This window comes from Pongo pygmaeus, chromosome 16 (assembly GCF_028885625.2).
Source record: "Pongo pygmaeus isolate AG05252 chromosome 16, NHGRI_mPonPyg2-v2.0_pri, whole genome shotgun sequence".
In the NCBI taxonomy this organism is placed as follows: Eukaryota; Metazoa; Chordata; class Mammalia; order Primates; family Hominidae; genus Pongo; species Pongo pygmaeus.
Genome location: NC_072389.2, coordinates 70,191,365 through 70,202,747, shown reverse-complemented (window position 1 = coordinate 70,202,747; position 11,383 = coordinate 70,191,365). Strand labels below are relative to the sequence as shown.

Sequence of the window (11,383 nt, the reverse complement as noted above, 5' to 3'; positions counted from 1 at the left end):
GAGGAGACACCGCCTCTCAGGAAGGCTGGATCTGAAGTGAAGTTCTTGGATTGTTCCTTTGCTGACTTTACAATCGCCCCTCCTGTTGTCTTGGGGCTTTGAGGATGTCAAAGAAGTTTCAGCATCAAGATCTCATTTAATTCTTACAGAAGCCTAAGGAACACTCATGAAAGCCTGAAAGGTGTCTCTAGTTCTCTAGTTTTACCTTGAGAAAACAAAGCCTTAGAGAGATTAAACTATCTGCCTATGGTCACACAGGTTGCCGTGGTGACCTGGACGCAGATCCAGGTCTTCTGGCACAGCTACTTTGGAAATACTGTTTGTCTTAGATTGGAACCTGGGATCCAGGTTCACAATGTCGCCCAAAGGAAGGCAAGGAGAGAAAGGGAGAGCTCAGGGATTTGGGGCTGAAATTAACCAGTTGCCTGGGCTTAGTGGCTCATGCTTGTAATCCCAGTACTTTGGGAGGCCGAGGTGCACGGATCATCTGAGGTCAGGAGTTTGAGACCAGCCTGGCCAACATGGTGAAACCCTGTCTCTACAAAAATACAAAAATTAACCAGGCATGATGATGGGTGCCTGTAATCCCAGCTACTGGGAAGGCTGAGGCGGGAAAATCACTTGAACCTGGGAGGCAGAGGTTGCAGTGAGCTGAGATCGCACCATTGCACTCTAGCCTGGGTGACAGAGCGAGACGCCGTCTCAAAAAAAAGAAATTACCCAGTTTATGACCTTGACCTGCAAACTAGCAGTGGACCCAGGGCAATAATCACAACCTCCAAGAGCTTACCATGAGCTCTTATCTTACTTAACACATTCTTGCAATTGTGTGCTAGTATTCCCATTTTACAGATGAACTGACTGATACTAGCTGGCAACTTGCCCAAGGTTACAGAATCAGAATCCTATCACAGGGCTATTTCATGCTTTTCCCACCATCCATGCCATCTACCAGTGGCTAGTGAAGGTCCCTTAATCCTATAACTAGGGATAGCAGGAACAATAGAAAGATTATATTAACTGCTTGGGGCAGCAGCCTGTTCCCTTTCCCTCCAGAGACCTCTTGAACTTAAGTGGAGCTTAAACCTATAAACAACGGGTGGGCGTGATGGCTCACACCTATAATCTCAGCACTTTGAGAGGCTAAGGCAGGCGGATCACTTGAGCTCAGGAGTTCGAGACCAGCCTGGCCAACATGGTAAAACCCCATCTCTACTAAAAATACAAAAATTAGCTGGGCATGGTGGTGCGCACCTGTAATCCCAGCTACTCAGGAGGCTGAAGCAGGAGAATCGATTGAACCCGGGAGATGGAGGTTGTGGTGAGCTGAGATCGCACCATTGCATTCCAGCCTAGACAACAGAGTGAGATGGTGTCTCAAATAAACAAAAACCTATGAGCACCAAGAAAATATACCTCAGATGGCTGGGTGTGGTGGCTCACGCCTATAATCTCAGCACTTTGGGAGGCCAAGGTGGGTGGATCGCTTGAGGCCAGGAGTTTGAGACCAGCCTGGGCAACATGGCAAAAGCCATCTCTACTAAAATACAAAAATTATGGCCAGGCACGGTGGCTAACGCCTGTAATCTTAGCACTTTGGGAGGCTGAGGCAGGTGGATCACTTGAGGTCAGGAGTTCGAAACCAGCCTGGCCAACATGGTGAAACCTTACTAAGGAAAGTTAGCCGGGCCTGGTGGTGGGAAAGTTAGCCGGGCCTGGGTGCTTGAACTAAGGAAAGTTAGCCGGGTCTGGGTGCTTGAACCTGGGAGGTGAAGGTTGCAGTGAGCCAAGACTGTGCTACTACATTCCAGCCTGGGTGACAGGGCAAGACCCTGACTTCCCCCCAAAAAAATAAAGAAAAAGAAAATATAACTCAGACACATCTCAGCCTTTAAGCTTCAAGGTCATCCTCTCTACCTGCCTTTCTTCTTTTTCTTTTAAATAAAGAGGGGATCTTGCTATGTTGCCCCATCTAGACTTGAGTCTGGGCTCAATTAATCCTCCCAGCTCAGTCTCCCAAGTGGCAGGGACTACAGGCGCACACCACCAAGCCCAGCTTCTACTTGCCTTCTTATTGCCTAGGCTTTTCTGGTGGTGGGAAAGTTGGGGTCAGAATGGGGGCCTGCCCTGAAGTAGCCAGGCACACTCTCAGGAGTTGAGTTCCAGGGCAGTGTTTCCCAGGAGTGAGGCCATCTCTTTTCCCTACCCTAAGGATGAAATATTGAAGGATGATGTATGCACAGTACATCAAAGAGGAAGGGCCATTGGCTTCAGATAGCCCAGAAGCTCCAGGAATAGCCCAGTATTGGTTCAGCAAAGGTTTATTAAACACCTACTACTGAAAATACCCACCATCATCTGCTCCTTGCTGGAGGCCAGGGGGCTGCAGAGGTTAATGAGTTCTACTCACTCAGCAGGGTTTACAGCCACTCCTTGGAGTCAGAAAGCTTCCCATGTGGTAGGTGAAACTTCAAAACAAGGTATTCCCAGGCTCAACACAACACAGAGAAGGCACTCTGAGAGCACAGGGGAGGGAGAATGGGTACTGGGAAAGGTTTGGAAGCTGGGGGTGGAGAGTGAGGATGGGAGGATTCCAGACAAAAGGAATAGAAATTCGAGAAGCCCAGAGGTGATATGGAGCATGGCAGTGGGGGAGGCCTGGGGTACTGAAGAGATTACTAGAGGCTACACTACTAGGTCATAGCTGGGGAGACAGAGATATAAGTTCCTACCCTTCAGATGTCTGAAAGAGTTGTACACCCCCAACTCCTCTCTCCAGCCTCCTTCACATCAGCTTCCGGTCAGCACCAATGGGTACGCATGACTACTCATGAAGGTGCGGGCTGGGTGGGAGCTTTGTGTTTATATGATCTCCAAATCCATGTGGGATTGGAGATTCTGCCATTTCAGGGGCCATAGGGGTGCACAGAGAGGGAAAAGACAGTTGTTGCCTCCAAAGTGCTTAAGGGCTGGTCACACATACAGGAAACTTTCTGAGGCATTAAGAATGCTCATATAAGAGGGCGGGCTCATGCTTGTAATCTCAGCACTTTGAGAGGCCAAGGTGAGCAGATCACTTGAGGCCAGGAGTTCAAGACCAGCCTGGCCAACACGGTGAAACCCTGTCCCTACTAAAAATACAAAAATTAGCCAGGTGTGACAGCAGGTGTGGTGGCAGGTACCTGTAATCCCAGCTACTCAGGAGGCTGAGGCATGAGAACTGCTTGAACCTGGGAGATGGAGGATGCACTGCACTCAAGCCTGGGTGACATAGTGAGACTCCGTCTCAAAGAAAAAGAAAAAAAAAGAATCCTCATATAAAGTTTGCCTATGAAGGCAAAAGAGAAAAAAAACTGGAAATAATACAAATATCTAACAAGAGACAGGTTAAATAAGTAATGGCAGTCTAATAAGGGTTAAGCAATTACTACAAATTATGAAGAACTTAAGAAGAAATACAGGCTGGGTGTGGTGGCTCACGCCTATAATACCAGCACTTTGGGAGGCCAAGGCGGGAGGATCACTTGAGCCCAGGAGTTCAAGACCAGCTTGGGACAACATAATGAGAGGCCAGTCTCTTAAAAAAAAAAAAAATTAGCTGGGCGTGGTGTTGCATCTGTAATCACAGCTACTTGGGAGGCTGAGGTAGAAGGATCACTTGAGCCCAGGAGTTCAAGGCTGGAGTGAGCTGTGATTGTGCCACTGCACTCCAGCTTGGGTGACAGAGCAAGATCTTGTCTCTAAAACAAGAAAAGAAGGCCGGGCGCAGTGGCTCATGCCTGTAATCTCAGCACTTTGGGAGGCCGAGGGGGGCGGATTACAAGGTCAAGAGATCACGATCATCCTCACCAACATGGTGAAACCGTCTCTACTAAAAATACAAAAGTTAGCTGGGTGTGGTGGCGCGTTCCTGTAGTCCCAGCTACTCAGGAGGCTAAGGCAGAATAGCTTGCAACCGGGAGGTGGAGGTTGCAGTGAGCCGAGATCGCATCACTGCACTCCAGTCTGGCAACAGAGCAAAACTGCATCTCAAAAAAGCCCCCAAAACAAAAACAAAAACGAAAAAAGAAAGGAAATGTAGTGATGGGGGTCAGTTGTGGCCCCTGTGTCATTTGTCACCTTTTTGGGCCTTAGCTCTCCCATCTATGGAGAAAATGGAGACCCGAATGGAGAAGAATGGTGACCAGAATTACAAGATGAGAGGCTCTTCTTTGAAAAATTCAAATTAACCATGTAATGGCTGAGTTCAGAAATCTGGCCAGGCTCCTTCTCCTGGAAAAAGCATGGGAAAAGCAGAATCTTGAGGGAAGGGAAGATTTGGATTGATTAGGGGGAGTGGGGGAGGAAGGGGAAGAGGAAGAGTATTCCTGGGCTAAAGTTAGAGACAAACCTGATACGAAGACCTATTCTAGGGGAGGGGGTGGTGATCAAGCCTACAGCCAGATTGGACTGAGGTCTGTGGAGGTTGGTAGGCGTATCTGAGGATTCCCAAGGTTGGTTCTACCTGGAGATGCCTGAGGCTGGAGGCACCTTAAAAACTCTGGGTAAAGGTCTGGCTCCTACAGGCAGCAGCTCCCTCTTCATAGGGCCTGAGCCAAGTGTTGGCAACAGGGCTGATGGGAAACCAGGGTGCTCCTGGCCTTGCCACTAGCAGAAAGTGGTCCCCAGCCCACAGTAGGTGCTCAATAATTATTTACTAAAGGAATGAGTATATCATTGGAAAGATATTGCCCATCTCTAGGCCTCAATTTATCTGTGAGATGGCAGGTCAGGATGGAGATTATAATTTACTGGGAAAACTAAACCACAGCAGTCATCCTGTGGTGCTAGTCCTACCTAATTCAGGAGGTCGACACACAGAGGTTCTGGGGGCTCAGGCACTTGTCCACGGTCTGGGATCCTAACCAGTCCGTGACTGCAAATCCATCTTTTCTTTTTTCTTTTCTTTTCTTTTTTTTTGAGACGGAGTTTCGCTCTTGTGGCCCTGGCTGGAGTGCAATGGCACGATCTTGGGTCACCGCAACCTCCGCCCCGTCCAGGAGAAGGGGCACTGAGGAGGGACCCAGTTCTCCCGCGGCTCTGCCGGATTCAGGCTGCAGCGCTTCCAGCGCTCCCCGAGGTGGGTGCGGGTTTCTATTGTGGCAGCAGGCCGGCCCCCATCGGCTGGGTTTTCAAATATAAGAGAAAACCGACCCAGAGGCCGCGCCCTACTGACCTGCGCGGGGGTGGGGGGGAGTCACGACGACCCCCCCAAGCCTCGAGGCTACTACATCCGTCCCCAGCCTTCGGGCTCAGAATAGGAGGCAGGGAAAGGTGTGAGGGGCACTGAGGTAGGGGGAGGAGCGAGAAGACCCGAAAGCCAGGCGTGTTGAGGGCAAGGTGGGCAAGAGAACCTTCTTGGTCATTCGAGGCAGCCCTCGCTAATGACCATTAGGGTCCCAACACTCGAATCCCCACCTAAGTCCTATTCAGATAGTGACTGGGAGTGGGAAGGGAGTTTGAGATCCTAAGTCCCACCCTCTGGGCTGGGAGCCTGAGGCCAGAGAGGGGAAGTGATTTCCTCAAGGTCACTCAGCAAAACAGTGCCCAGCCTGGGCCAAAGCTCAGGTGTCTCCCAAGCCCCTCCCCCCGGCCATCACCCCCAGAACCCGGTCCCCCGGAGCTGAGGTTTGGGGGACTGGATTTAGGGGCAGAATGAGTGCGTCGGGCACCCCAAAACCCTAGATCAAGATACAAGGGGCGTCAACGGCCCGGAAACCTCGCTGCAGGCGGCCCTAAGCGCGAGGCCGCCAGGGCAGGGCCGCCCAGAGACGGGGGCGCTGGGTGCGGGGCACTGGGCTCCACCTCCCGCGGGCTGGGGCGCGCAGCGCGCGGCCCCTTTAAGAAAGTTCGCTGGGCGAGTTCATCAAAGTTTAAAAACTTGCCATGGAGAAGGGAGCGGGGGAAGAGGAGAGAGGGAGAGCGCTGACCCAGGCGAGAGAGAGGGGAAAGGCCCGGCCGGAGGCCGGCGCGCCGCGGCCGGGGCCGGGGCAAGCCCGCGGTGGGCGGTGGGGATTGGCTGCGTGTTCCCCCGGAGACCGCGCGGCGGGCGGGGGAGGGGGCTGGCCGGGCCCCAGCTGAGGCCGGTTCCGGCCCCCGCCCCCCGCCACCGCCCGGCGCCCGCCCCCTCCCCCGGCGCCCGCCCCCCGCCGCCGCCGCCGCCGCCGCCGCCGCCGCCGCGGGCGCACTCGCCGGTCGCAGTGAAAAGGCGGAGGCGGCGGCCGCTCCGGCTCCCACTGCCTCCCCGCCGCACCCCCTCCTCACCTCCCGCACCCGCCAAACTTGATGTGACCCTGGCCCGACGCGGAGGCTGCCCCTCTCACTGCCCCGTGGGTCCCCCGTCACCCGCTCCGCACCCGCGAGCGCACCAATCCCCGCGCCCCTTCCCACTCCCCGCGGGGCCGGCGCCGCGCTCGCCCTCGCGTTCCTTCCCACCGCCCCCTCCCCCGCACCATGAGCAACCTGAAGCCGGACGGCGAGCACGGCGGCAGCACCGGCACTGGCTCCGGCGCGGGCTCCGGCGGCGCCCTGGAGGAGGAGGTGGGTCTGTGGCCCCGGGACTTGCCGGGTGAAGCGCACGCTAGGCGGGCGCGGGAGAGGGCGAGCGGGGCCTGCCGCGCCTCGCGGGGCCGGGGTAGCCATCGCTCCCGGCGCCTTCCCGCCGCTCCCTCTCGCCCGGGTAGGAGCGGCCCGTGTCCGCGGGCGGGAGTGTGCGGCCTGGACTGCCCCGCCGGACAGGCATTGTCTCCCCGCCCTCTCGGGCTCGAGGCGGGCCGCGCTCGCCGGCCGCCGTCCGGGCGTCCCGCGGTGGGCGAGATGCGCCGCGTCCGTTCCACGCCTGCTGCCCGCGCGCCCCTTGCTCCCCACCCCGGACCCGCTCGCCGCCCTCCTCCGAGGCGCACCTCCCGCGTGGCCAGGACCGCGCCTCGGCGGCACGGAGCTGAGCGGGATTAGCACTGCCCGAGGGCGGCACCCTCACTCCACTGCCTTTTCCACCCTGACCCCCTCCCCGTGACCTTGGAGGCCTGGGCTGGCCGGCCGGCTCTTCGCTTCATGCGAGCTGTTGTCATGGGGGTGGGCGGGCTTTCTTCGCAGCCCCAGAACCTGGGCTTTGGCAGAGGTGAGCCCACAATTCAATTAGTTTGGAAGGAGATGACTAAAGACACTCAGTTCGTCCTTCTCCTCTCTCTGGGTTTGTCCTGGCAACCAAGCCAGGACCACAAAGCTGGCCTGGGTGGGATCTTCCTAGGAGGGGCGAAATCATCTCGTCCACCGGCCATGTGCGAAAGGGAGGGAGTGTAAGGCGGCTCCGTGGAACCACCAGCAGCTGGGTGGTTAATGGATGGTAGGGAGGATGTGTGTGCGGGGTGGGGTGCTGGATAAAAGCCTCAAAGCTATCAGTGTGAATAGGGACGAGGAGCTAGGCTGGCGGAGACAAGAACTGTAGTAGAAGGGGACAGGCTTCGCAGGGCCTCTGGTCTCTGCTGCGTCATTCTAGGGGTGAGAGACCCTTCCTGCCTCTGCCCTGGCATGTTCTCGCCCAGGAAACCAAGGGCTGGTTATCCACCTTGGGCGCCCTTCCCCTTGGCCTGGGGGAGAAACCGCAGAGCCCCTGGTGTGGACTGGTATTGCCTCTTCGCGTTGTGCTGGGGGGTTGGTGCAGAATGGCGCCGGTGGCCCTCGGCTGGGCTGGGCTCAGCGCCGCCAGCTCCCACTCGGCAATTCAGAGACCTTCAGCCAGCCCCAGTCGATGAGAATCTAGGTCTGGATCTCCACTTTTTTGGCGGAAGGGGAAGGGAAGAATATACACAACTGTGACATCTGTCCACTAATGGCTTGAGTGTGGTGTGTTTGTTTGGGCTCCAGAGGCCTTGCCCTCCTTGTACCTTGATGCCAACAGGCTCTTGGCTTTGGGGATCTTGCCCCCATCCTGACTCTACCTGGCTGTTAGAATCTCCCTTGACAGCTGGGGAGGGTGACAAGGTTGCTAGCATACTTGGAGTCTCTGCTTGGCCCCCTGCCGTGGGCTGAAACTGGGGGAGAGCATGTCTCCTATGAAGCTGGATGGGGACCCAGAGCCCCACTTCTGCTAAAGGGTCTACTTCAGTGGGGACTTCACATTGCCCAAGAGGCTGGTACTGGGCAAACTCTCAGACCCACTGCTGTTGGGTGAGAAGGGTGACCCATGTGGCTATTCTAAGTCTTGAAAAAAGCATTTGAGGTTTTAGCCACTCCTTTCTAAGTACCTTTTCTGGGAAAGAGGGCAGGATTCTCAAAAAGTGGAATCCCTACTATTCCTCCTTGGGAGTTGAGATGGCCTGCGGCCCTATGGTGGTTCCAAATCAGTGCACTTGGAAAAGGGCATGGTGGGCTCGCGTTTTGCAGAGGTCCAAAACGAAGGGTTCTGAGGGTCTCCTGGAGCCCAGTGTCTGTCTGGTCTGTTAAGGGAAAGGGTTATTCCCCAAGCCCTGGCCTAGTCTTCTGAATAGTGGGCCATGAGCCCCTGTGCTGGTGGCTCCATCTTGGATTGGTGGTGCAGGCTGGAACTGGAATCCTCCCTGTAGTTTAGATGCTCCCTAGGCAGTCAGTTTTGCAGCCCCTAAGAGCAACCATCTGGAGAATCAGCGTTAGCAGTGGTTTACTCCTGTGGCTGACACAGGCGGCTTCTTCCCAGTCAACTCTTGGAGACTAGCGAGAGCAAGCCCAGAAAACCAAGGAATGCTGCTGCACACCATAAGACCTCAATTCCTAAAGGCACTGGGTCACTGGCGAAGGAAGTGTATTGTCATGGTTCTGGGAATTATCAGTGAGGTTGCTTGTCCTGAACTGCTTTGGATAGCCTTGACTCTGCCTGCTTGACTACCTTACTTATAGGCTTTATCCATGTCATATGCATTAAGTTTTCTTTCTGGACCCAGGGGTTAAGGATACAAGTGAAAATTCTCAGCCTAGGAGGTCGGAAAGACTTGCCAGGAAGTGGTGGTAGGTGAAATGCAATGGTAGATAAAATAAAGGCATATCAGCACATGGTACCATGGTGCTCCTGAGAGATTAGAGGTCAGCCTTCCCTGAGATGTGGGTGAGTAGGAGGAGCGAAGTTAGACCTGTGGGGGTGGAAAAGGCATTCCAAGAGGAGGGAGTCCCCATGTATAAGTGAGGAGGTAGGTTTGTGTAACCACATGGCTTGTTTGGGTGACTACCTGGAGTTTGCTATATTGCAGCAATATCAGGCAGCGCAGCCGTAATGAGAGTTTGGAATTAGGGCAGTAATGACTGTGGGATTACAGGAAAATTGGCATTTTTCTGCCACTTGGGAAGATGTGTTGAAAGCTTTGATACCCTTTGAAAGCTAAGGAGGGCAGTAGGGAATTAAGGGGAGGAGCTGAATGTCCCTCCCAATCTAGAGGTTCTGCTGTCCTGCAGGTAAGTCTTGGCTGGAGCTGGGGACCACATGAGATAATACAGTACATGAACCTGCCCGGGGCAGGCTGTGTCAGTGCTGGCAAACTTCAGACCTAAACGTCCTGCCTTAGTGATTCTCAAGGGATAACTGGGTGGTTACCGTGTCTCTGAGGAGGGGTAAATGTGATTTTTATTTTGAAAGTGGAGACCTTGCTTTCATAATACAGTTGCTGTTGGCCTTCCATATCTATGGGTTCCCTATCCATGAATCCAGTTGTAGATAAAAAATACAATAATAAAAAATAATACAAATAAATATAACAAGTATTTACATAGCATTCACGTTGTATTAGGTATTGTGAATAATCTAGAGATGAGTTAAAGTATCCAGAAAATGTGCATAGGTTTTTTTTTATTTTTTTGAAGGGGAGTTTCACTCTTGTCACCCAGGCTGGAGTGCAGTGGCACGATCTCAGCTCACTGCAACCTCTGCCTCCCAGGTTCAAGCAAGTCTCCTGCCTCAGCCTCCTAAGTAGCTGGGATTACAGGCGCCCGCCACCATACCTGGCTAATTTTTGTTTTTTCAGTAGAGACAGGATTTCACCATGTTGGCCAGGCTGGTCTTGAACTCCTGTCCTCAGGTGACCTGCCCACCTCAGTCTCCCAAAGTGCTAGGATTACAGGCCTGAGCCACCGCGCCCAGCCTTGTTTTGTTTTTGAGACAATCTCTGTTGCCCAGATTGGAGTGCAGTGGCACAATCTCGGCTCACTGCAACCTCCTCCTCCCAGGTTCAAGTGATTCTCCTGCCTCAGCCTCCAGGATTGCAGGTGCACGCCACCATGCCTGGCTAATTTTTGTATTTTTAGTAGAGATGGGGTTTCACCATGTTGGCCAGGCTGGTCTTGAACTCCTGACCTCAAGTGGTCCACCCAGCTCGGCCTCCCAAAGTGCTGAGATTACAGACGTGAGCCACTGCGCCCAGCCTGTGCATAGGTTATATCCAAATTTTGTAGGAGGGACTTGAACATCTGGAGATTTTGATATCCACGGGGGAACCCTGGAACCAATCCCCCTCAGATATCGAGGGACAACTAACGTACGAGGTGATACTAAGTTATAGTAATTTTTAAAAACCACTTTTTTGAGGTATGATTGGCATATATAAAGCTATATATTTAGTGTATACAACTTGAAGAGTTTGGAGATTGTTAAAGTAATTTTTAACTGGGGGTTACCCCTGGAAGGGGGAGAGTGGTATTTATACTATTGGGTTGAGGGAGGATATAAGTTTCTAAGAGTTAAAAAAGTTTTTGCCAGCTTAACGGTAAGCTATAGAAAGGCAGGGGTTAATGGCAGCTAAGGGGGCTACAGTTTGACCTGAGGGGCTTTGCCCTTCCCTGCCCTCCCACCTCATCCCAGTGTGGCTGGGACAGGGCTGCTGCTTGCAGGCCTGGTACCCTAGAGCCCATCATGTGTCCTCAGAGGGGTGTCAGGAAGCAGCCAGAGCCCTGGGACCACTGGGTGGCTTGAGGTCAGCCCTCCCTGAGATGTGGGTGAACAGGTGCTTAGACTTGTGTGGATGGAACGGGGAAGGGAGTGTGGGAGGTGGGTGATAAGGCACTCTAGATGAGTGCGAGGTAATTCCTGGATCCAGTGTGCTATTTGGGCACCTCCCTTTTCTTTAACATCTATAGCATTTGAAAGCATCTGGGACATCTTGGTCTGCAGGCTTTTTTTGAATATGAGGGAAGGGAGGCTTCTCTGTTTCTGGGCACTCACCTAGAAGCCCTGCCAGGCAGATAGCAGTAGGAGGTCAGGTTCCCCTCCTCCCTGGGAGTTATTGTGGATGTGTCCCCTCTGCCTAAGTAATCTAAGGGAGAGGCTGTACTAATAATAGTGAACCTGTATGTTGTATTTATGCCAAGCATTGTTACATGTACC

At 53.6% G+C, this 11,383-nt stretch overlaps 1 protein-coding gene across 3 annotated transcripts in view; it reads left to right on the top strand.

Annotated features, from left to right (window-relative positions):
* The first annotated feature begins 6,173 nt into the window (after positions 1 to 6,173).
* RBPMS2 (RNA binding protein, mRNA processing factor 2) overlaps positions 6,174 to 11,383 on the top strand; it is a 36,089-nt gene continuing 30,879 nt past the window's right edge. Inside the window, exon 1 of one of the 3 annotated variants that reach the window (XM_054450162.2) lies at positions 6,174 to 6,579. In XM_054450162.2, the coding sequence (XP_054306137.1) occupies positions 6,493 to 6,579 (87 nt within the window). In that variant the 5' untranslated portion in view covers positions 6,174 to 6,492. Of the gene's footprint in view, positions 6,580 to 7,055; positions 7,160 to 11,383 lie in introns of those variants that run through there. The other 2 variants (XM_054450163.2, XM_054450166.2) reach the window with 2 other exon arrangements.